Source organism: Scardinius erythrophthalmus, assembly GCF_964197995.2.
Source record: "Scardinius erythrophthalmus genome assembly, chromosome: 7".
Classification (NCBI taxonomy): Eukaryota; Metazoa; Chordata; class Actinopteri; order Cypriniformes; family Leuciscidae; genus Scardinius; species Scardinius erythrophthalmus.
In genome coordinates this window covers 4,955,043-4,982,542 of record NC_138227.1, presented here as the reverse complement: position 1 = coordinate 4,982,542, position 27,500 = coordinate 4,955,043, and the positions used below count along the sequence as shown (strand labels likewise).

Below are 27,500 nucleotides of genomic sequence, written 5' to 3'. Positions count from 1 at the left end.
TTTTTTTTCAGACCAGTCGATCAAATATTCAATCTGGCGTGTTATTATTATATTTATTCACTTTGCTGGTAAAGTTCGTGTAAATCTGCACAGATTTAGCACAAATACTGAACTCGAGAATCATCATGATATATTAAATACAGCGTATTGCGCAGAATCTGCTCACAGTTGAAGAGTACCTATGATAAAAATGACAGACTTCTACATGCTTTGTAAGTGGGAAAACCTGCAAAATCGGCAGTGTATCAAATACTTGTTCTCCCCACTGTATATATGCACACTATATCGAAATGATCGAAACATCGCATATGTATATATCGCGATAAGCATATATTGCAATAACTGGGGTCATGAACTAAAGACAGAGAGATAATCACTTCTGTAGCTTTAATAAGAATCAGGATATATTTAATTCATACAGAAACTAAGCAAGTGTTTATTTTCACATTTGATTATTCACTTCCAGAAGTCAAGTCAAGTCAAGTCAAGTTTATTTATATAGCGCTTTTCACAACACAGGTTGTATCAAAGCAGCTTCACAGTAATAAATTAGAACAATACATCAATGTTTGTTTCTAGTGGAACGTCTACGTTCGGTAATGCTGATCAATAGTATCGTTGATTGATTAATTCAATTAAATATCCCCAAATATCCCCAACTGAGCAAGCCAAAGGCAACAGTGGCAAGGAACCGAAAAACTCCATCAGGTGACCTAATGGAGAAAAAAAAACCTTGGGAGAACCCGGGCTCAGTCGGGGGCCAGTTCTCCTCTGGCGTTTATGAACTAGAGGTCGGATTTAACTGTAGGATTAAAAGTATTATATGAATGCCTGGCTGAAGAGATGCGTCTTTAATCTAGTTTTAAACTGGGAGAGTGAGTCTGAGCAACGAACAGTATCCGGAAGACTATTCCAGAGTTTTGGTGCTAAATGTGAAAATGCTCTCCCTCCTTTGGTGGATCTGGATATCCTAGGTATGACCAAAAGCCTCGAATTTAGTGATCTTAAAGAGCGCGATGGATTATAGGGCGATAGAAGATCCGTTAAATAGACTGGAGCTAAGCCGTTTAGGGCTTTATAAGTCAGTAGCAATACCTTGTAATTAATACGGGACTTTATAGGTAACCAATGTAGGGATGATAAAATCGGTGTTATATGATCATATTTTCTTGATCTAGTTAGAACTCTAGCGGCGGCATTTTGGACTAACTGTAGCTTGTTTATTAAGGATGCAGGACAACCGGCTAATAACGCATTACAGTAATCTAGTCTCGAAGTCATGAATGCATGAACTAACTTTTCTGCGTCAGAAACTGATAGCATATTACGTAGCTTAGCAATGTTTCTAAGGTGGAAAAAGGCTGTTCTTGTAACATATGAAATAAAAGAAGCTGTAGGGATGTTTTCTCGTCACAAAAATAATGTGAAACGTGTGTAGGTTATATCATTTTAAATATATTTTTAAGATAATTTAAGTTTATTTTACACACTTTAAGCATTATCGCATTATTTAATGAGTTATCGCATATCGCATTTTTCTTCAATATCGTGCAGCGCTAGTGTTTATATATGAGCTGTGACGTAGTTAATCAGGTTCATTTCTTTATTTCGTTATTATTTTTGGCTAGTAGAGCTTCTGATTGCCGGTTAATTTCAAACCCTGCAGAAAACCCACTAATTTTAATCCACGTGGCTTTGCAGATCTCGTGTGTGTGTGTGTGTGTGTGTGTGTGTGTGTGTTTACCGGAGCATGCAGATGTAGAGTCCAGCGTCCTCCGCCGTGGCCGGTTGTATCCACAGATACTCTCGGTCCTTGTGCAGTGTGTGTAGTTTGAGGTTGATGGGCTGCTCCAGGTCGTGTGTGTGTGTGTGTCGGTACCACAGCAGAGACAGACTGCTGTTCTGAGTCTGACTGTAATTGTAGAGCGTGGGAATAGAGAAGAGAGGACAGTAGATCCAGGACACCTCGCCGGCATACACACGCACCGAAGCCTTGCTCCACACACCCCATTCGTGACACAGCACGTCTGAAAACACACACACAGATGGAGATCAGACGGAGAGGAAACAACAACAGGAATCTCACGTGTGTCTCAGAAAAGATGTCTCGGATTACCAAAATAGGGAAATTCAATTCACTTCACGTGTGTTTGTACAGCGCTTTCACAACACACATCATTTCACAGCAGCTTTACAGAACACACACGAGTCCACATTACAGTTACAGTGTGTCAGAAATGTACATACTAATCACAGTTAGCGAAAAAGCTATTGATTTAAACAGTGTAATGCAGAAACAATGAGCTCACTGAAGTAATGAACACTTGTTTGTTAACGAATGATTATGGCATTTAGAAAAAATCTGCTGCACATTCATCTTATAGCTCTATATACTCTTACTGAATGACTCTGTGTCTATTTTATTCTTCCGAAGGAATTTTAGGAGAGATATCTGAGACAAAGTTAATATACCACCAGTTAAATGTTTGGAAAAATTAAGATTTAAGTCTCTTCTGCTCATCAAGGCTGCATTTATTTGATGAAAATATCAATAAAAACAGTGAAATATTATTACAGTTTAAAATAGCTGTTTTCTATGTGAATATATAGTGAAGTGTAATTTATTCCTGTGTTTTTCCAGCATCATTACTCCAGTCCTCAGTGTCACATGATCCTTCAGAAATCAGTATAATATGAGGATTTGATGCTCAAATATTATTGGTGCTCAATTATTAATAATGTTTCTTGTTATCAATGTTGAAAAAAAAATTCTGCTTAATATTTTTGTGAAAACCATAATAAATAAATAAAAAGTTCAAAAGAACAGCATTTATTTGAAATAGAATCTTTTGTAACATTATACATGTTTTTACATTCACTTTTGATCAATTTAATGTGTAAAAAGTATTATTATTTTTAACTTTTGAATGGTAGTTCATCAGTTTCCACAGAAATATGAACGGTTTTCAACACTGATAATAATCATAAATGTTTCTTGAGCATCAAATCATCATATTATACTGATTTCTGAAGGGTCATGTGACACTGAAGACTGGAGTAATGATGCTGAAAATTTACAGGAATACATTACACTTTACTATATATTCACATAGAAAACTGTTCATTTAAAATTATAATAATATTTCACTGTTTTTACTGTATTTTTGATCAAATAAATGCTGCCTTGGTGAGCAGAAGAGACTCTTTCAAAAGCATGAATTAAATCAGAATTAATTGAAACTTCAACGAAACATAACTAATAACCCCATTACATCACCTGAGATATGAAAGCGACACACTGAGCAATAAAACTTCCTCTGCATGGGCTCAAACATGCACTTATACTCTTAAGCCCTTGCACACACACACACATTATTGCGTGCAAATCAATATTAGGTAATTGAGCTATCAAATTTATGACATGAACATGGTGTAAAAGTTAAAACATTAAAAAGAGCGAATCAATTCTAGCTTAAAACTCACACATCAGCAACTAATGCATCAATATAAAATTAATACCTAGGCATGCTATTTCTTTCTCTCGCTCTCTCTCTCCCTCACACACACACACACATAGTATATGCAAACAGAAACTTATGCACATGCAATTTCAGTAAAATAATGAAAGATGAGCTGATCTGTTTGAGTTTAAATGCTGATCCTGCTAATGTCAAAAAGTCTATTTAAATAAATTACCATGCAAACTGGCACACACACACACACACACACACACACAGATTCTCATTCATAGCACATGCACAAATCAAATGATATGCGCACACACACACACACACACAGGCAGGTGAAGTCAGGATCTGTCTGTGGGACGGACAGTGTGAGCGGTGGGCCGGCAGTGTGTGTGTAATTGGTCTGTCACTTTCCGACTGGGAGGGGATTAGTCTTCCTATTAAGAGTGTCTTAGTACAAGCGTTCACACACACACACCGCACGGCATTATAAATGACCCTCTTCGGGAACAATCCATTTCCCATCCCGAAGCGAGAAGCGTTTTTAATTAACCCCTGCTTCCAGAGGTCCAACCTACCCATAATCCCGTGACCGACCTTTACACACACTAATCATATGACATGTAACAGCACACACGATACAGCTGCAGACCGAAGCATTCACACACTTCATATGAGACCCTGCATCACGTCACCAGTCTCGAGTCGCACGGGTATATCTGTGGCAATAGCCAACAATACACTGTATGGGTCAAAATTATAGATTTTTCTTTTATGCCAAAAATCATGAGGATATTAAGTAAAGATCATGTTCCATGAAGATATTTAGTAAATTTCCTACCGTAAATATATAAAACATGTATTTGTGTGAGTGAATGCAGCACAATCGCCAACATAAATGAACAACTTTAAAGGAGATTTTCTCAATGTTTCGATTTTTCTGCACCCTCAGATTCCAGATTTACAATAGTTGTGTCTCGACCAAATATTGTCCTATCAAAACAAACCATACATCAATGGAAAGCTCATCTACTCAGCTTTATGATGATGTATAAATCTCAATTTCTGAAAAATGGACCCATGTGACTGGTTTAGTGGTCCAGGGTCACATATATGCTGTGATATCAATATGACATCTATGCATTATTCGCTAAAACTCAGTTGAATTGGTGTTTTCATGCATAATGTCGTCTGTCAAGTCACCGACTGGAAACTTGGCAGTAAAACACACCGGTGACATCACTTCCGGATGGTGCATCATCAGAATGTCCCACAGTGACCTTTGAGTTCAGCAAGTTTGTTTTTCAGGAGGATTTCGCAAAAGGTTTGTGTTATCTTTAGATGTGTAATCTGGCCTCAGGGGATTTCGTGAAACTTTCTGATGCAGTTTACGGCTTTTCATCTGATTCAGTTTCAGGGAAACCTTGTGCAAACCATTAATGTGCATTACATTAAAAACACTTATTAAATATATATATATATATATATGTATGTGTGTATGTATATATATATATATATATATATATATATATATAGTTTATGACTTTAGGTGAATTGCATCATGCATTCAGTGTTTTTATTGTTAAACCAAAACATTGCATAAAAATCATAAAAATAAAGCTGAAATAAAAATAGAATTATTATATGAAAAACCTAAACAAAAAATGAAGGTACTAAAATTACTACTTTTATCGTTTTTTTGATAATATTTTGAATTAAAATGTATATTTTATGTATTTTAGTTACAAATTTTGTTATGCTTTTGTAATTCCTATTAGTTATTTTTAAATATATCTATATCATTTTTATACATTTTTATGAGAAATGAGAAATGTTAGCTAGCTGAAATAAAATAAGTTTAAGATTTTTTTTATTTAGTTTATTTCAGTTAAAATTGATTTTGTTTGAAGTAACAAAGTTGTTTTTTTAATAACCCTGGTGCCGAGCAAACTAATAATAATTACTAATTATTAAACTAATTACTATTATATAAACTAATGTTTGTATATTATAAATAACAGAATAATTGTTTTCGATTGACACATGCTTTGCTAAAGCGATGGCGCAAAACTCAACTTTTAGGTTCATTACAAAACTGTGGCGGGACAGATTAAACTATGACGGGTCATCATAAAATCAGAAATACACTTTTGATATAGAGTGCAATAAAGCAGGACAATTAATCAATTAAAAATACTATTATTATTCACCTGATTGAAGTATTTAATCTTTGGCTTGCATAAATTAAATACATAAACTGTACGTGCTTTACACAATGATCAGTGAACTGTAAGTCTGCAAGATGTGTGATGAAGCGACAGACAGCGGAAATGCACAATGTTTGTGATCTAATAAGACAACAATGCTTCAATGCATCAGGCTCGTCGAAACGCGTTACACCGATGCTAGCTGGAAAAAGCAGTTCGCTACTGGAAAAGCTACACTGTTTTAGCAACAACTGAAAAATGTAGTTAAGTTAGTAGTGTCGTCACTTGTTAATTAGCTAATCCCCAACACTTAAAATATAATATAATAAAAATAATAATAAAAACTTCCAAAGACAATCGAGGCAGAAAACACTCATTTTCATCGACCTTATAAACATTTACACCTGATTCATTCCCTATTTTTCATATATTTATTTTTTCATCATTCGGCACTATTTCTGTAGATGTGATTCAATATCACACACACACACACACACACACACACACACACACACACACACACACACACACACACACACACACACACAGACCTCTGGAGACCCCTCTGCTGATTGGTGGGAAGATCTAATATGAAGCTGTTGATTGGATCAATTATTTAAATGTGAGATCTGATTGGTTGCTGATAGATTGGGAGGATGGATATAGTCTCCGGGCAAAGTGAGCGATAGAGGATTCATCCTTCACCGTCCACAGACTGACCAATCACAGCGCTCAATCAGACACGACTCTCACCTGATTGGACGGGGGCTTGAGTGACAGATGCAGAAAATCCGCCCATCTTTAAAACCCAGAGACAGAAAAGTGTGACGACCAACAGCATCCTAGACAGAGAGAGAGAGAGAGAGAGAGAGAAAATGAGATCGACTGCCTACATTTCATCAGATATTCGCTCAGTTTATTATCAGAGTCCATAAAACACTGCTGAAGGTGTTTTTACTACATGACAGCTTTAGGAGCGCTAGAGGAGGAGCAAAATTAATGGAATAAGAAAGAAAAGGACGAATGCACATGACTGCAGATTCAGGCATTTACTGTGGACGCACGAGTTAAAAAAAGATAAATTATTAAATCATACACATATTACTAGTTATAGTTATAGCTATTACTATTGCGTTGTTTCAGAGAATATCAGCTTCGCTAAAACAGAGCAGATTTAAAGTCGTACTCTTGTAGAAATCAACAGCCGGATCAGCGAATCAGGAAACAGAACATGATGAATGAATCAAGCTCATACAGCTCAAAAGAGCAATCGAAACATATTTAAATGCATATTTAAAATGCATGCATTTAAGATAAACAAAAGCTGTGCACAAACTGCAGATTATTATTTAGATGCTTTTATTTGTTGTACAAACGAAGACGAATAATTACTGGCTAAAATGCCGTTTGTAAACGGCGAGAGATGATCGACTGTAACCGTAACGCCGTACACGAACATACGGAGCAGCAGCGTGATTGAATTTAAATTGTTAAAAGCAAACCCTGCGCCCTTGAATGAATGAACGATCCTGTGCCAGGAGAGACAGACTGAGAGAGAGAGAGAGAGAGAGAGAGAGAGAGAGAGAGAGAGAGAGAGAGAGAGAGAGAGAGAGAGAGAGAGAGAGATGGATGATGTTAGACAGCAACCGTCTCTTCACTGTCAACCCGGCAATATACATCACTGGCCTGTAATGGCACAACACAAATACACACACACACACACACACACACACACACACACACACACACACACACACACACACACACACACACACACACACACACACACACACACACACACACACCTACCGGCATCTCTGAGGCAAAGCCAAACTCTGAGCCCAGTAAGAAATAATTCACACTCCCAACGATAAAAAATTCTAATGGTTTCACACACAATGATTCATAATCAATGGGTTAAAAAAGCCTTTAACTTAATGATTTATTAATGGCCTCATATCATGCATTTATTACCATGACTTGAACTTTAGACGGAGGGGAGGGGGGGCGGGGGCAAATATTCATGAGCATTTAGCAATGGTTGGGGGTGTGACGCTACACTTAAGCTCACGAGACGAGACGATATATTAACACTGTTTTTGAGAAATCTTCAATGACGAGCTATATGACTGCAGTTGTGTTTCGAAACATTTGAACTAATCTAAGGCTGTGACTAACGATTATTTTGGTAATCGAGTAACCAGACGATTATTTTGACGATTAATCGGATAATATTTACACTATACACACTCACACACACACTCAAAAACACACACACACACACACACACACACACACACACACACACACACACACACACACACCCTCACTCACTCACTCATTCACTCAAAAACACACACACACACACACACACACACACACACACACACACACACACACACACACACACACACACACACACACACACACACTCACACTCAAAAACAAACATACACTCACTCACACACTAACACTCAAAAACATACACACACTCACTCACTCACTCACTCACTTACTCACACACACACAATCAAAAGCACACATACACTCACTAGGGGTGTGCATTGGCACTGCCCTCACGATTCGATTCGATTACGATTCACCAGGTAACGATTCGATTCAATTCGATTCTACGATGCATTGCGATGCATCAAAATTCTACTGCACACAACAAGGCAACATTTTCATCAGTCATGAGGCAATACAAGCAGTCACATATTGAACAACAGATTTTATTGGCTGCTATGTGTGTATTATCACTCTCCTGTATCTTTGACATAAATGTCATTAAATAAAATAAAATTGAATGATACAGGGTATTGGATATGGCATTTTCAAACCTGAAAAAGAGAGCATAAATCACTGCTTTCAGTGCTTTAAATGAGAAATGTTTCTCTTCTCTCTGCTTGAGAACCATTTGAAATTAAATTTCAACTTTATTGTCCAACTCTAGGCCAGAAAATAAACAGTGTAGGGTGTAACGGTTCACAAAATTCATGGTTCGGTTCAATACGATACACTTGTGTCACGGTTCGGTACGTTTTCGATACAGCAAAAAGAAAGAAATGCCAGAGAAATTTCCTTGATTTTTTTTTTTTATTCTTTTTTTATGTGAACTAACATCATAAAGTATGACTTTTTTTTTTCTTTGAGCAATGATGGAGCTATAATTGACTCTTCTTAGTAGCATATAAAACAAAACAGCTCCTTGGAAAAAAGTAAAAGTAATATTTTGTGCTTATAAACAAATGTTTATTTTAGTTCACAGTTTAGATTAACATTTGAGGGCAGCAATGTTATTCATAATGTCGAAATAAATCCGACATAACGTTACTTGAAAGCATTATAGCCTACTATTCCTGCCAAACTTCCAAAGTTGCAGTTAGTGTTACTACAGTAAATCCATGGTGAATATTGCAGATCTGTGGACACTGGATTGTTCATTCATGTCACAATGAACCACGTCAGCGCTGTTTGATCCGTTATAACGGAGAAATGTGAATGTTTCTCACTAGATCTCGCAGCGATGTTATTACTTTAGTGGCGAGTTCAAATGCTTTCTTTACTGGATCTCTTAGCGTTGTGTAGTATAAGATCGGCTCGCGCTGCGTTGGTCCAAACTGATAAACAGTCCGTCACGAGTAGCTCAGTTTCGTTCCGCTTACATTGCGTTTGCATTTGATGTTGTGGTCGCGCCAGCGTCTACATTATGAGCGCGCTCGCGACGCGCTTACATTTGAAATAACCGTTCGGTTTGAAAATGCGTGCCTTGTACCGAACGGTTTAGTACGAATATGCGTACCGTTACACCCCTAAAACAGTGACATAATCGATTATGGCACTTTGCCGCATCGATGCTGAATCGTGCATGCCCCGCATTGCGATGCATCGCCGAATCGATTATTGTTGACACCTCTAACACTCACTCACTCGCTCACTCACTCGCTCGCTCACACACACACACACACACACACACACACACACACACACACACACACACACACACACACACACACACTCAAAAACAAACATACACTCACTCACTCAAACACTAACACTCAAAAACATACACACACTCACTCACTCACTCACTCACTTACTCACACACACACACACACACACAATCAAAAGCACACATACACTCACTCACTCGCTCACTCGCTCGCTCGCTCACACACACACACACACACACACACACACACACACACACACACAAAAACACACACACACACACACACACAAACTCACTCACTCACTCACTCACTCACTCAAACAAACACTCACTCAAACTCACTCAAACACTCACTCAAACTCACTCAAACACTCACTCAAACACTCACTCAAACACACACACACACGCGCACACACACGCACACACACACACACACTCACTCACTAAAACACTCACTCACTCACTCACACACTCACTCACTCACTCAAACACAGTGCCGGCCCGAGCCTTTTGGGGGCCCTAAGCAGAATTTGATTTGGGGGCCCCCTCCAAACACGCGGAGTCACCTGTGCTTGACGATTATTGACACAATGTCACTCTATAATGTTACATTATAAATTAATACAATGAGGTTATGTATTAATACAAAATAAATACTTAATAAAAAATAGATATACTTAAAAATGTTTTAACTTCTTCTTTACTCTTTTACTAACTCTTTGAAACTTCTGAAAACAAATTGTCACAAAACATATAAAAAATAATAATTTGCAAAATATCCTCCAACATTTTTGCAACACTTTGCAGTTTGAATGATGTCTTGTATGAACATGACGGAGTATGTTTTTATGTTTCCACTGTTCGATCGCGTCCGCGCCTCACACACACACACACACACACACACACACACACACACACACACACACACACACACACACACACAGACACACAACATACCATTGCAATGATATCGCAGCCTGTTCGTTATAGCCGTAATAAAATATAATAAAAAATAGTCAACCTAACATATACAAATTACACTGCTCTGTTTAAATAGTCAGTAGTAGCCTAATTCGTACCATTCAGCGCTGCGCAGCCTAAGCACCCCCCACTGTGATGTTTCCAAGCACATTTTTGCGCATGTGAAGAGAATAATTTTTCCCCTCGATTGGATTTCAAGCACAATTATTTTTTTCTTCGATATTGGAACGTGGGTGAAGTACAAATAAGCCTATAATAAAGAATAGTTTGCCATCCAAATCCATCGCGAATGTTGAAACATTTTGATTCTAATGAGAGAGATACGTGAGCCCAACGCCGCTTTCACTTTCGCTTTAAATTAATTCGTTTTGGCTTGTTTATAGTTATTTTTTATCCTTGTTCTGTTCTGAATATCATTAAACTTAAAGGATAAATCATTGATCAAATAAAATTTTTGTGACATGGCTTATCATTACCGTGACTTTGCGCACGAATTGTCTGTGCACGCAAGGTTATGCGCATGACTCAAACACTGGCAGTCACAGCACCAGTTGTAGGCAGTACTGAAATCAGAATTTTCTTGTCTTGAATTATTAATCCATTCATTCATTTATGTCTTTTGTTTAAGTTAATTAATAAGTAAAAAAAAAAAAAAAAAAAAAAACTCGCTTGGGGGGCCCCCTGGTGGCGAGGGGGCCCCAAGCAGCCGCTTAGTTCGCTTATGCCTCGGGCCGGCCCTGCTCAAACACACACACTCACTCACTCACTAAAACACTCACACACACACTCACTCACTCAAACACTCACACACACACAAACACACACACGCGTGCACACACACACACACTTTAAAATACGCACACATTCACTCTCAATATCATATGCAGAAAATATATATTTTTTATAAAGTGCTTATTGTTTGTCCATGCAATGAAAGTCAATGGGGTCCAAAATTGTTGACTCTCGACATTATTCAAAACATCTTCTTCAGATGAAAATGAATGAAGTCATGCAGGTTTGGAATGAGATGAAAGCGAGTAAATGATGAGTTCACTACTCTGTTGTTCGTCATTGTTCCAGCTATATTTTTTTTTGTGCATGTCCAAAAAATGTTTGTTATATGGACTGACAGTTTGGCTTGTGTGTGTATGTGTATGTTGGTATTGTTGTTGATTTTGACCAATTGTTCTATTTTATATGTTGATTTAGTAATTTTTTTTATATATATATTCATATTAACCTGTATGTACTACTTCAATCCTTTTATTTTAGGTGTGACATATTAAGATCTGTCCAGTAGTGGTGGAATGTAACGAAGTAAAAATACTTTGTTACTTTATTTAAGTACATTTTTCACGTATCTGTACTTAATAAGTAGAATCAATAGTGCATACTTTTGACTTTTACTTCATTACTTTTTGCAGCAATTATTAAACTTTCTACTCCACTACATTTCTACAACGTTTCGTTACATTTTCTGATCAGTTTTTCCCCTTGCCAAAACAGGGATTGAAAAAACATGTAACTGTGGCGCTGCCAATAAAGCACCTAAAAGCTGTCACAAAGAACCGGAAAAAGTAATGATTATGAATATGTAAAATATAACAAGGAGACATTTTAATTGATGCTGACGCGCAATCTTTGCAGTGAACGCGCCAGAGAGAAATGCACATTTCATACGGATTACATGCAGAGAACAGTCTGTTTTCTTTCGTTTTGAATTGTTCTGTTTAAAAGTACACATTTCAAGCTTTCGATATATATATATACGTCTCAGGTCTGTGAGGCAAGTACAGACCTGAGTTTCGGTTCATGAGTTTCACCAGTTTACGCGCCCGCGCCTCCGTGTCCTGATCTATTTTCTGCTATATTTACTTATTTATTAAATCCAGGCAATTGGTTGATGAAACATTGATTAAAATTAAGATACAATTGATACGAAACGAAATTCACTTTAAAGAAGGGCTTTTGAGTTCTCTGTGAACGTTTTAAAGCAGTATTTTAGTGCCGCTTTCAGAGCGCTCACGTCCGTAACATTGTTTTTTCCTCATAAATGTGAACACAAAAAATAAAATGAATATTTTATGTTCTGTGAAGAGCCAACCCTTCTTCATCCGGTGGGTATATTACTTTTGGTTTGCGCAGTGAAATTCACAGAATTACTAAAAAATATTTTGCCTCCTAAAAGTTTAAGATTTTTTTTGTGTCACGTCCGTTACGGATTTCCTTCATATTAAAAATAAAACGCATGTGTCTGTAGACTAGTATTTTTCTAATGTCTGGACTTCTTTATTAAGGGAGTATGGGGAGTATGGATATATAAACAGTTTCAATTGGTATTAGAGAATTTACATTTCAAGTTTTTACTGCAATTTGTCACATCCATAACGCTGGGATTGCCCAATTTTAAAGAATGTATCCAGGTCTACGTATTGTATAATGTTAACTTCAAATAAGGGGTGTGTCGCGATTCTGCCTTCTCACACTCACACCACGACACAGGTTTGTGGATCCGAGTGTTGCGATTTCGGTTTCATATTGCATATTGTTACAGCCCTAATTATTAGAATATAGACATTAAGAGAATAAATTGTTATGAAAGTACTTTTACTTTTAATACTTAAAGTACATTTTAAATCAGGTACTTTTTACTTAAGTAGGGTTTTCATTGTGGTACTTTTACTTTTACTAAAGTAAATATGTCGCTGGTTATTTGTACTTGAGATTCAGTACATCTTCCACCACTAATTCTGGCACAGTATACATTTATTTATGTATTATTAGTGTGCATTGTCCCTGTTAAATAAACCTGAAATAAATTAAATAAATACTGTACCTTTTAGACTTCAATATACATGTAAATGTGCTTCTGTTGTAAATACCATAAAATTACATCTATAAAAGTACAAATGTGGAGTTTTTTAACCGTTTTGATTGGATGAAGATATTATTTACGATGTAAAACAACACATCACACACACACACACACACACCAGCAGACAGACCCGAAGTCTCTGAGTCTCAGCTGAGACTCAATAAAATTATCGAAAACCTAATTAGAGCAGTTAGTGTGATGAGTCCAAAATAACTACATCATCTCCAAACGCTCCAATTCAGATAAAATCTCCAGCCTGCTTTTCTGAGCGTCACAAATGTGCGTTTTAATTTCGCTGAGATGCATTAGGGCGAAATTAGAGCATCATGGGAATTCATTAGACTCATCTTTCAAAACCCACTTCATCGATTCGCACAAGTTTGTACGAATCTCTAAATTACTTAAAAGGGTAAGCTCCAGAAACGCTTCATTATTTGTTTTGGGGGTTAATCGGATTATGTGTGATCGATGCTGGTCTCGTCCAGACACACACACACACACACACACACACACACACACACACACGACGAGAGACGAGAGGAACGCGAGGGAACGCAAGAGTCGGCCAAATAATCCATCAATCTATCGCTGTAGACTAAAAGAGGCCAATTAGTCACGTAACTGAGAACACACACACACACACACACACACACACACACACACACACATACACACACACGCACTCACATTCACACACGTATGTTTTTGTATCATGGTCGGAATTTCCCATTCACACACATACACACACACACACACACACACATACACACACAAACACACACACACACACACACGTATGTTTTTGTATCATGGTGGGAATTTCCCATTCACACACACACACACACACACACACACACACACACACACACAGACACACACACAGACACACACACAGACACACACACAGACACACGTCTGATTTTGTATCATGGTGGGGATTTCCTCATTCACTTCCATTGTTTTATATAAAGCTCATTATGTTCATCAAGGTACGTCTCAGTATAATTGCATATTTGCTCTTCACAATGACAGCAAAATCAGACCTGCACGCGCACACACACACACACACACACACAAAACTGTGCATACATCACAGGATAATTAAACTTCATTATAACTAAAATCATAAATAGTGTGTTACTTCGAATAAAACAAATGTTAACTGAAATAAAGTATGATATAAAAAAAATATATATATAGAGCGCAACAGCCGTAAAAACAGAAGTAAAAACTCCATAAATTTTCTTCATAAGGAAACTGATTTTTTTTACAATAACTTATAAACTTTTAAAGTCAGCTTTACTGTGAGCTACGAGGTTGTTAATCGATGGTATTTGCTTCGGTTGAAGCCGTCAGCCCACATTATTTCAGCTTAGTTTTAAAACAATCGTGTTTAACAGCGGAATGTGTGGTGAAAAACTACATTACCCATAATGCTGTACGGACAATTCCACCAATCAGAGGAATTTCGCCAAACGATCTCGTTAGCTCCGTCCACTCCTGTGAAGCACTGCGAGTAATCGAGTCTATGTTCTCAAAATACTTAAATATTTGAATTTATATGCATATTTTACAATAAACTTTGAAAAAAATTATAATCCAGTTTAATCAAAAATTATAATCCAATTATAGTCAAAAGCGTGGTGCCCTTTAATGAAGTGCTTATTTTGAGTAACTATTTATTTAACAGTGTAGGCCTTTCCAGAAATGTCTTTGTATATCAAACATATTTGCAAGAATTGTGTGATATTATTTATATATATTTTTATATACATGTATATTCTATAGCCTACATGTAAATAATAATTATTTGTATATATGTTTTATTTTATAGGCCTATATTGTGTTATATTTTTGTATATATATATACTTTATATGTAAATAATAAATAAATATTTGTACATATTTATATATACTTTGTCATATTATATATATAAAACCACATTTTTAAATGAGTAGTTTCATAATTTTTTAATCGTTTTTAACTCGATTACGCTGTTCGCAATGCATCATGTGATTGTAGTTCTTGCCCTCTTTCCCGTTTTTTTTGTTTTGTTTTTTTGCTTCAAAACAAAGTTTGTAACGTTATGAATTATGATTCACCTCGTATCTGATTGGCTTGATTCATGGCTTATGACTCTTTAATGAGGACTCCCCTATGAGAGAAATTAATGGAAAAAATACTTCCGGAACCAGCGCCGCTGAAAACGTGAACCAATGCACTCTATTGTAAACTATTCATAACAAATTTCATTTGCACAGTGATAAACATAAATTGATCTAGAGTCACAGCAACATTATAAATAGCCAATGGATTTCAGTATCATAAAACCACATTTTCTAAACTCTCTCTCTCTATATATTTAAAACATTTCACATACAAGCATTAATTTACCATTAGCTCAAGTGTGTGATGTTAAACGGGTCCTAACGGTTCTACTCACATGATCCCGCAGCACAAAATCAGGTTATATGGGAGTGATTGACGCCGACACAGTCCAGAGGCTGGACCGGAGAAACAAGTCTATCAACACACACAGTAAACGACCATTAGACACACACTGTAACGACAAACACACGCCCAAAACACCTCAAACACACATCAATCTGTCGACACGGCGAGGAAAGGCTTAGATCAGATTACACTCAGAAAGAAGAATTAGTAAAGTCTGCAAATAAGGTACAAATGACAGGGTTTTACTCTTACTAACTGGTCTATGTATATTCTAATACATGCCGGATGATGTTAAACTGCTTTACTCACATGTTCGCAGGTCCGGTTCTTCTCGTCAGTCCGGATCACTGCAACAGAACCACAAACTTAGACCAGAACAGACACACAAACACCGATCCCCCTCCCCTCTCTCTCTCTCTCTCTCTCTCTCTCTCTCTCTCTCTCTCTCTCTCTCTCTCTCTCTCTCTCTCTCCAAACCACTACACCACCTCTCTCTCTCCCTCTCTCTGTCTCTCTCTCTCTCTCGGATGATTTAACGGGTCCCTCTGCGCGACACCGTAAATCGTTAAGGCAAACCGGCGGGACTCTCATCCAATCAGCGCGATGCGCTCGAGCGCCGTCCTCACATCCATCTCACCTGGAATGACGAGCGCTCGCTCAGGTGTGATGAACGCGCGCGCTCTCGTCGTAACGCACGAGAGGAAGTCAACGATGATTACGGCTCAAGTAACAGAGGAAACCGGTAATCTATATCTATCACATATATGACACGCTATACTCTGGAGGAAACTGCAGCAAACCACTCTCCTCAACACCGGTTTATCATGATTATAACGCACGTCACGTGATATTCTCCACTCACAGGAGCTCATTTTAAAGGTAGTTTGATTTAACATGCCACGCCTTTATCAAGTTATTATTTTAAGACCAGACTTGCTTATGCTTGTTGAAGGTTATTAAATCAGTAGATGTTCAGCAATTGTTGAACGGAAGTGTCATGAGGAACCAAAAGCGGTGTGCCCTTTAATAAAGCGCTTATTAACAGTGTAGGCCTTTCCAGAAATGTCTTTGTATATCAAACATATTTGCAAGAACTGAGTGATATTATTTATATATATTTTTGTATACATATTATATTTTAAATGAATAGTTATATATTATAGCCTACATGTAAATAGTAATAATTTGTATATGTTTTATTTTATAGGCCTATATTGTGTTATATTTTTAATGTATATATATATAGTTCTATATATGTAAATAATAAATATTTGTATATATTTTTATTTACATAAGTTTAGTAATATGTTACTGTATATATATAATGTAATATATCTATACATGTAAATAATAACTATATTTTTTATTTGTATATATTGTGTCATTTTTGCTATATATATAATAATAATTCTATATATGTAAATAATAAATACATATTTTTTATATATTTGTATTTATATATATACTGTGTCATATTATATATATATATATATATATATATATATATATATATATATATATATATATATATATATATATATTTAAATAATACATATATTTTTATTTTTATTTGTAGGCTATATTGTGTCATATTTTTCTCTATATATAATACTTCTATAGGCTATTATGTAAGTAATAAATATATTTATATATTTGTTATATATATATATATATATATATATATATATATATATATATATATATAGTAATATTTCTATATATGTAAATCTAAAATATATTTATATATTTTTTACTATATATACACTATATATGTGCTCGTCAGCTCATCATCTCATGGAATAATCAGCATATTCATATTTATGTTGTATATATTCATGTTCATATTTACACGAGACTCCAGAGTTCTTCAGAGAATAGCATGAGGTTACTGTAGTACCAAACGCTGGCAGTACCATGCTACTAAAGACACTTTTCTGTCAGTGACACACACACACACACACACACACACACACTGGAGAGTGAGAGAGAGAGAGAGAGAGAGAGAGAGAGAGAGAGAGAGAGAGAGAGAGAGAGAGAGAGAGGAGAGGGAGGAAGTGTTCAGATGGTGTATAATCACAGCATGTGAACACACACACTCGCCAGTGAATAAAGCTTCAGGAATGAGAGAATAAACACACAAACCGTGAACGCGCATTCTCGTTCTCCGCTGCTGTTTGTGTCCTTTTTAACGCGGTGTTTCTGACGCTTCAGCGCGCGACGAGCGCTTCCGTGTTTCTCCATATGAACGGAAACAAGCACGTCGATCTACCGTGGCATCAGATCGTGTCGATTCCGGCTCCTCCTCCTGAAATCACACGCGCTTGCACAATCCCTCACAACTCGCGTCAAACACTCGCCGCGCGACGCGACGCAACTAGAAGAACTGCCCCAAAAATCACCAAAGCGCTCCGCGCCGCGCGCACGCGCCTCAGTGCACGTGTTGATGTTGCAGAAAACTGAAGAGCAGCTCATAGATCACACACACACATATTAATATTTAAAATGTTCGATGGTATGGTTTTTATTTATTTATTAGCCTAATTATTATCACTTTTTTTGCTGCTTGGCCTGGGGAGATATACTAATTTATATTTACATTTTTGTTTATTAGCTATTATTATTATTACTAATATTTTTGGTGTTTCATGTTCTGTATGTAGGCCTAATGAATATTTTGTCTATCGTTTTTGTTTATTATTATCATTATCCCAGTATTTTTGCTGTTTCAGGATCTGTATAATGAATATTTCATGTATATTTTTTTTATAATTATTACCCCACTATTTGTGCTGCTTGAGGATCTGTATAATTCTATAATAATCTGAAAAAAAAGGAACGTTATGTTTTAATTAATAAATCTACTGCATATCTGCATTTGCATCTGATTTTACTAAAGGTTCCATTGAGAAAGTAAATTCTCAATTCTATTGTATTCTATTCTATTGTATTTTATCATATTCTATTCTGTTCTATTCTATTGTATTCTATTCTATTGTATTTTATTGTATCGTATTCTATTTTGTTCTATTGTATTCTATTCTATCGTATTCTATTCTATTTTATTATGTTCAATTCCTTTGTATTCTATCGTATTCTATTCGGTTCTATTGTATTCTATTCTATCGTATTCTATTCTATTTTATTATATTCAATTCCATTGTATTCTATCGTATTCTATTCTGTTCTATTCTATCGTATTCTATTCTGTTCTATCGTATTCTATTCTATTCTGTTCTATTCCATTGTATTCTATCGTATTCTATTCTGTTCTATTCTATTGTATTCTATTCTGTTTTATTCTATTGTATTGTATTCTATTCTGTTCTATTCTATTGTATTCTATTATGTTCTATTCTGTTCTATTCTATTGTATTCTGTTCTATCGTATTCTATTCTGTTCTATTGTATTCTATTCTGTTCTATCGTATTCTATTCTGTTCTATCGTATTCTATTCTGTTCTATTCTATTGTATTCTATTCACTCCAGTGTACGCAGCTCATTCATCTCAGACTGTTGTTTGTTTTGAAATGGCTGTCACTGCATATTCATCGCGTGTGTGTGAAATCTTTGTGGTTTGCTCAGATATATAGTGTGTGTGAGGTTTGCTCAGATATATATATATATATAGTGTGTGTGTGTGTGTGTCAGATGTGTGATTTAGAAGTGCTCGTCAGTGCGTGGTTGTGTATGTGTGAATGAGAGAGTCCTGTGATACACTAGTTATAATGTTTGTGCACGTGATTTACAGTTATGGATCTGCATCGCATTTGTAAATCAAACCCAGTCCGGTTTATTTTATCGATATTAGCATCCACTCCGTCCCTGACTCATGCGTTTCCCGGTGTCTGCTGGAACTTTAATTAACACTGTTTATGAGTGTTTATGTGCTGGAGAATATTCAGACTTTCATTTTAAATAAACACCACAGCGATTCCTCCGCGGATCTGACACACTCAACAAACTGCTCACGTCTAAATCATTTGTAGTTTTCTGCGTTGTGGAGCATATTGCAATGATATTTTATTTAAATGTATGCATTTGGCAAACATTCTATTTAAAGCATTAACACAAAATATGTGCATTCTATTCTATTCTTTTTTTTCTATTCCATCCCATTCTATTCATTCTAACAACAAAGTGTGTGTTTATATAATATATGTGTATATGTGTGTGTGTGTGTGTGTGTGTGTGTGTGTGTGTGTATATATATATATACTGCTCAAAAAACCTAAAGGGAACACTTAAACAACACAACGTGTTGTTCTACTGGCGCCCTGTGCTCTTCACATATGAAAGCAGGTTCACACTGATCACATGTGACAGACGTGACAGAGTCTGGAGACGCCGTGGAGAACGTTCTGCTGCCTGCAACATCTGTGAAGAGCACAGGGCGCCAGTGGCGATTTTGCCAATCTTGGTGTTCTCTGGCAAATGTCAAACGTCCTGCACGGTGTTGGGCTGTAAGCACAACCCCCACCTGTGGACGTCGGGCCCTCATACCACCCTCATGGAGTCTGTTTCTGACCGTTTGAGCAGACACATGCACATTTCTGGCCTGCTGGAGGTCATTTTGCAGGGCTCTGGCAGTGCTCCTCCTGCTCCTCCTTGCACAAAGGCAGAGGTAGCGGTCCTGCTGCTGGGTTGTTGCCCTCCTACGGCCTCCTCCACGTCTCCTGATCTACTGGCCTGTCTCCTGGTAGCGCCTCCATGCTCTGGACACTACGCTGACAGACACAGCAAACCTTCTTGCCACAGCTCGCATTGATGTGCCATCCTGGATGAGCTGCACTACCTGAGCCACTTGTGTGGGTTGTAGACTCCGTCTCATGCTACCACTAGAGTGAAAGCACCGCCAGCATTCAAGAGTGACCAAAACATCAGCCAGGAAGCATAGGAACTGAGAAGTGGTCTGTGGTCACCACCTGCAGAACCACTCCTTTATTGGGGGTGTCTTGCTAATTGCCTATAATTTCAACCTGTTGTCTATTCCATTTGCACAACAGCATGTGAAACTGATTGTCAATCAGTGTTGCTTCCTAAGTGGACAGTTTGATTTCACAGAAGTGTGATTGACTTGGAGTTACATTGTGTTGTTTAAGTGTTCCCTTTATTTTTTTGAGCAGTGTATATAAAATATTATGCTATCCTATCCTATTCCATTTTATTCTATTATATTTATGGCTGTCAAATCAATTAATCACATCTAACAACAGTTTGTTTATATAATATGTGTATATAAATTATTATATTTATTATTTTCCATTCTATTCTATTTTATTCCATTTTATTCCATTCCATTCTATTTAGTGCTGTCAAATCAATGAATCGCATCTAACAACAAAGTGTGTGTTTACTGTTTATATAATATATGAGTATATATTTTATTATATTTATCCTATTCATCCCATTCTATTAAATTTTATTCTAACAACAGTGTGTTTATATAATATATATGTATACACACACACACACACACACACACACACACACACACACACACACACACGTGTGTCTGTATATATATATATATATATATATATATACAAAAACACACACACACACACACACATACATACATATATATACACACATATTATAAAAACAAACTTTTATGTTATGTTATGTCATGATTAATCGATTTGACAGCACTATTCCATTCCATCACATTCTATTCTATTCTATAGTCTGTTCCTGGTTTAGTTTAGCTCTCTGCTGTTGTGTTGCTTGAATGTTTGGTAGTGTAACACTGCCATCTACCGGCTGATGTGAGTCTCCAACCTAAACCCGCTGCTGTGTGACAGCTGATCCTCACGCGCGCCCCCTGAGTCAGCACTATATCTGCTGCGCGGGCACATTCACAGGCACTTTTACCTCGCTGTTAATCCTTTTAACGCGCAAAACCCTGACGAGTTATAAACCATAAGCGAGAGGGTGACCTTGCTCTTCATCCTCAGACTGATGTGACGGGATTTTTGTTTATAGAATTGGCAAACGTGCACGTGAACGCGCCTAGCGCGCGCACGCGTCACTGCGGCATCCCTGCGCCGTCAGGAGATCACCAGCACGGGGCGCCGTTTAACAGCATAAAATAGCCTATAAATCAGATCAAACTAATACAAAAGTTAGTGTTACCAAATATTTGTCACATAAATAACAATTTATAATACATAAGGTTTATAGAAGGTAAAAAACAAACTGAAAATGACTCTAGCACCTGCACACTATATGTGAAAACATTTTCTTTATATAAACTCAGGTGATGTGTGTGTGTCTCTCCAGGAATCCTCGAGATTTGCTTTAAGTGTTTCATGCAAACATCTGTCATTAGCTCTTTCAGAATAGACTAATTTTAGCTCTATGTGAGAGGATTTATTTTGCATTTCAAGCATCGTCAAGTCGAACACATCAGCCCTTAAACCCTGTGGTGTTGAGGAGAAGAAAGGCTTCATTTAAAGCCTCTCCTAAATCTGCTTTTATAAGGATTTCTCCTTCAGGATGAGAGACTGATTAGTCACACTGTTACGACACTGATTTCGGCATCATTTCTAAACTCAAACCAGCTCAAATCACCTATACACTCCAGTCTCATTTCTGGACCAAACACTGCAATTTTAAGTTTACTAAAAGTATTATTTTATAGTTCTCAACCAAAGTACTTTACAAAAACTATTACCTTTTTTTTTATAAATAAAATATAAATATATGAATTGCCTTGAAAGTAGTTTAAGTACACTACCATTACAAATGTGCAGTCAATTAGACAGAATGACAGATAGATAGATATATGGACAGATAGATAGATAGATAGATAGACAGATAGATAGATAGATAGATAGATAGACAGATAGATAGATAGATAGATAGATAGATAGATAGACAGATAGACAGATAGATAGATAGATAGATAGATAGATAGACAGATAGATAGATAGATAGATAGATAGATAGACAGATAGACAGATAGATAGATAGATAGATAGATAGACAGACAGATAGACAGATAGATAGATAGATAGATAGATAGATAGACAGATAGATAGATAGATAGATAGATAGATAGATAGATAGATAGATAGATAGACAGATAGATAGACAGATAGATAGATAGACAGATAGATAGACAGATAGATAGATAGACAGATAGATAGACAGATAGATAGATAGATAGACAGATAGATAGATAGATAGACAGATAGATAGATAGACAGATAGATAGACAGATAGATAGATAGATAGATAGATAGATAGATAGATAGATAGACAGATAGATAGACAGATAGATAGATAGACAGATAGATAGACAGATAGATAGACAGATAGATAGATAGACAGATAGATAGACAGATAGATAGATAGACAGATAGATAGATAGACAGATAGATAGATAGACAGATAGATAGACAGATAGATAGACAGATAGATAGATAGATAGATAGATAGACAGACAGATAGATAGATAGACAGATAGATAGACAGATAGATAGATAGACAGATAGATAGATAGATAGATAGATAGATAGATAGATAGATAGATAGATAGATAGATAGATAGATAGATATTATAAAGATTAGAAAGATGTTTCCTGGGTGTTTAAAATCGAAGAGACTTCTTTCAAAAATATTACAGATCTTATTGAGCTTAAACTTATGAACAGTGTAGGTTGATATATTAATATAACCATGATCAGATCATCAGGATGTGTTTGTGTCTCAGTAAATAACTCTTGTTCTTCTGTTCTGTGGAAGAAGCGACTGTTTCCAGACTCAGACACGAACACAACTTATCCTGATGCTTTATTCATTCACCAACACTAAAAATATCTCTCAAAAGCTTCATATCTCTCCAGAAAGCATCAGTTGGTCACTAGTGTGTGTGTGTGTGTGTGTGTGAACACTGAACAGACTCTCCTAACATAAAAGAGCTATGATAACACTACGATAAAACAAATCCACTTGTCATAATTCTGACATAAAAAGTCAAAATTTCAACTTTTTAATTTCACAATTATTAGTCAGAATGATTAGTTATGACTTAGTATGTCATAATTTCAACCTTTTGATCTATTTTTTGTCATAATTTCAATTATTCAATTTCGACTTGTCATAATTTTGGAATAAAAAGTCATTACTTAAAAAGTTATTATTTAAGATTTATGACGTAGTGTCATAATTTCTACCTTTTCATCTCATTTTGATTTTTTATGTCAATTTCAATTTGTCATGTTAATATTTTTGTCATAATGACTTAGTTTGTCATAATTCTGACTATCGCAATTTAGACTTTTTCATTTCATAATTATTAAAGAGTTATGACTTTGTATGTCATCACTTCTACCTTTTTGTCTCATAATTCTGAATTTTAATTGAAATTCTGAGTGCCATAATTTCAACTTTTTATCTCGTATTCATGACAAGTGTCATAATTTCTCACCATTTCCACTTGTCATAATTCTGACATAAAAATGAGTAATAATTATTACTTAAGAGTTATGATTTAGTATGTAACATAATTTTGACATTGAATTTCGATTTATGTAGTGTCATAATTATGATACAGTATGTCATAACTGACTTTTTTTATAAATTTTTTGTCAATTTCAATCAGTCAATTTCGACTTGTCATAATTTTGGTATAAAAAGTCATTATTTAAAAAGTTATTACTTAAGAGTTATGACGTAGTGTCATAATTTCTACCTTTATATCATAATTCTGACTTTTAATTGAAATTCTGAGTGTCATAATTTCAACTTTTTATCTCGTATTCATGACTGTCATAATTTCGTCACTATTTCCACTTGTCATAATTCTGACATAAAAAAAGTCAAAATTATTACTTAGAATGTCATAATTACTTACAGTTATGATTTAATATGTCGTAATTTATACCAACATAATTTTGACACTGAGTTTCGATTTATGTAGTGTCATAATTATGATACAGTATGTATCATTTCCCAGATGATGACTGATAAAAACATTCACACGCAATCCGAATCCACACAAAAGCGCACACTCATAACACACAAGAAGCGCTTGTGCTGACGGCAGAAGGAAAGCTGAAATCACACCAGGGTTTAATCTTTTTTTATTTTTAAATGATATTTTCCTCCTGTGGCAGCTTTAATGCTTTATTCAGATCTCTTTACATAATGAACATGAACGTGTTCAGGTGCAAACATCAGCAAACACAAGGTCACTCATCTTTAACCCTTCGCAGCGCTAACGGGACCCTGACCTTTGACCCCACCCCTTGTAGATGCTGGTGCAGCTCCACTAACGGAAGACGTCTCAGAAACCCAACGACAGACGGGATCTGACCAATCAACAGGCAGATCACATTTAAAGGGGGAGGAACCTGGACTCGAGCGACCAATCAGAAGCATGCTGAGCGACAGTGTCCTCGTGGCTGTGTTCAGAATGGCGTTCCAGCATGCTAATCTCCGCAGTATATAGTATGAGACGCTGTCCTAAAGCTACGCGACATTTATATACAACACAGATTGATTTCCAAGCAGCTTCACAGTAATAAACAGGAAAATAATGTTGCGAAATTGAGTTCGATAACAGTGTCACTGTGGCAGGACACTGTATCCCACAAAGCAATGCACCGAACCTTTCATTTCCAGTGAACTACACTTTTTTTTTTAATGATTGGATACAAAAATTGGATTAAACATGCAAAACAACTTTATTTATTTCAGTGACGGCAACTCGCCGCCTGCTGATTTACACATGCAACATAGTGACAAAAATGTAGTGCACTACTGTTTGAAACGTTAACCATTGCACTGTTCTTCTTAAAATATACACAAGGCAGTATTCAGTATATACCGCGCGGCAAACAGCACGCTAGTTTTCCAGTCGGAACACAGCCGACGAGGAGCGAGCGAGCGAAGCGCTGAGCGGAGGAAGGCCGGGGCAGTGTATTCTCTGCTGAACAGAAAGCGGTTTAAAGTGGTTTAGTCCAGTTTCGTTACTCGGAGGGCAGTCTGTGCTTTTGGCAGGATAGAAAACCCCCCCCTGATCTCTCGGAGAGGAAAAGGTTTAAAACAGGAGGCCTGCGGTGAAGCGAGAGCGGAAGATTCCGTTTGCGGAACGCGGAGTTCCGTGACATCATCGCCCCTCATGACATCACCGCTTGTACATTCCGAATGTTTTCTTTTGAAATAAAAAGAGTTTGATGTGGCCTGTAACATTCAACTACGCCACCTACTGGTCACATGACATCATGCGCTCATTAGCATATCACCGCCACACCCGTTCGGCATCCAGCCGAATAAACGCCATTATGAATGTGAACCAATCATAACAGTTCATTGAACATATAGAAGTCTTAAAGGTACAGTAGCGAGTCTTTCATTTGAAAGTTATTATGTTATGATTATAAGAGGGGGTTATGATGTAAAAATGCTACAGAAGTGTCGAATATGATCCTTTAACACATTTCATACAGTGGAATGAGATGAAGCAGTAGATTTTGACTGTCAGCGCCTATCAGCAGAGCAATTCCTGAACCCTTCCCACTTTAGCCAATCAGAGAGCAGAATTCACAAGCCCCTCCCACTCAGAATTAAAAAAACAAGAACAGGGCAATTATTGGAGGACACAATCGATGCGAACATTCAGTATTGATGAGGTGGGCGACGTATAGCAGTGAGTGAAAGTGCTTTTGGCATTCATAAATCAACGTGTGATCAATCGAACATGGCTTAAAGCTCAGACTCCCGAAAGAAACACCCTCCCGCCAACAGACTCTTGCATAAAATGTAAAATCATGTCCTGATTTTCAGATACTCCTAAAATATTCTCACAAGCAAGAATTCAGCTTTTTTTTTTTACATTACTTCATTAATTTTTTGTTTCGCTTTGATGTTTGTCGATGCTGAAGATGCTGTTGTTTGTTGGGGTGTAAGAAAGCATTCAGCTCCAGGGGTCACCGTGTGTGTGTATGAGTGCGTGTGTGTGTGTGTGTGTGTGTGTTTGTGTGTACATTTACAGGTCAGTGTGTGTGTGTGTGGCTATGAGCCTTCATGATCGGTAGAGTCCTGGTTTAACTCTTTCCTGGTGCCCATAGTGGGAGTTCCTGAGTTTTTCCTGGACCGCTGCTTCTCATCGATGTCATGCAGCGACGGCTCCTTGTACATACACACTGAAACACACATACACACACAACATCATTAGTAGACAGCAGTGTTTGTTTTTTGCACACAAAGTATTCTCGTCGCTTCATAACATTAAGGTTGAATCACTGGAGTCACACGGACTATTTTACCAATGTCTTGACTACCTTTCTGGGCCTTGAAAGTGCTGATTAGATTGAACAGAAGGAACAGAAACCTCTTGGATTTCATGAAAAACCTCTTCATTTGTGAGCGAAGGTCTTACGGGTTTGGGACGGCGTGAGGGAGAGGAATTAATGACAGAATTTTCACTTTTGGTTGAACGAACTCTTTAATACAGTGCGGTCCAAACATCTGACACAACTAAAAATCATTTTATAGTAATTTTTTGCATTATTGTCTAATTTTTCAGTACAAATGAGCAGTATTTGAGTGGACAGT

The 27,500-nt window shown here is 36.6% G+C and overlaps 2 protein-coding genes across 5 annotated transcripts in view; both read right to left on the bottom strand.

The window, feature by feature from the left end:
• Positions 1–18,337, bottom strand: part of il1rap (interleukin 1 receptor accessory protein) — a 33,869-nt gene extending 15,532 nt beyond the window's left edge. The window contains exons 1-5 of one of the 2 annotated variants that reach the window (XM_081370800.1): positions 18,080–18,337; positions 16,247–16,284; positions 15,927–16,006; positions 6,428–6,516; positions 1,745–2,027 (exon numbers count right to left, since the gene is read on the bottom strand). In XM_081370800.1, the coding sequence (XP_081226926.1) occupies positions 1,745–2,027; positions 6,428–6,516; positions 15,927–16,006; positions 16,247–16,284; positions 18,080–18,092 (503 nt within the window). In that variant the 5' untranslated portion in view covers positions 18,093–18,337. The remainder of the gene's footprint in view (positions 1–1,744; positions 2,028–6,427; positions 6,517–15,926; positions 16,007–16,246; positions 16,285–18,079) is intronic. The other variant, XM_081370801.1, reaches the window with a different exon arrangement.
• Positions 18,338–25,012: 6,675 nt separating this feature from the next.
• Positions 25,013–27,500, bottom strand: part of fgf12b (fibroblast growth factor 12b) — a gene marked incomplete at its 5' end in the record, with an annotated part of 65,298 nt that continues 62,810 nt past the window's right edge. For all 3 annotated transcript variants that reach the window (XM_081371591.1, XM_081371589.1, XM_081371590.1), the window contains one exon: positions 25,013–27,088. In XM_081371591.1, the coding sequence (XP_081227717.1) occupies positions 26,958–27,088 (131 nt within the window). In that variant the 3' untranslated portion in view covers positions 25,013–26,957. The remainder of the gene's footprint in view (positions 27,089–27,500) is intronic.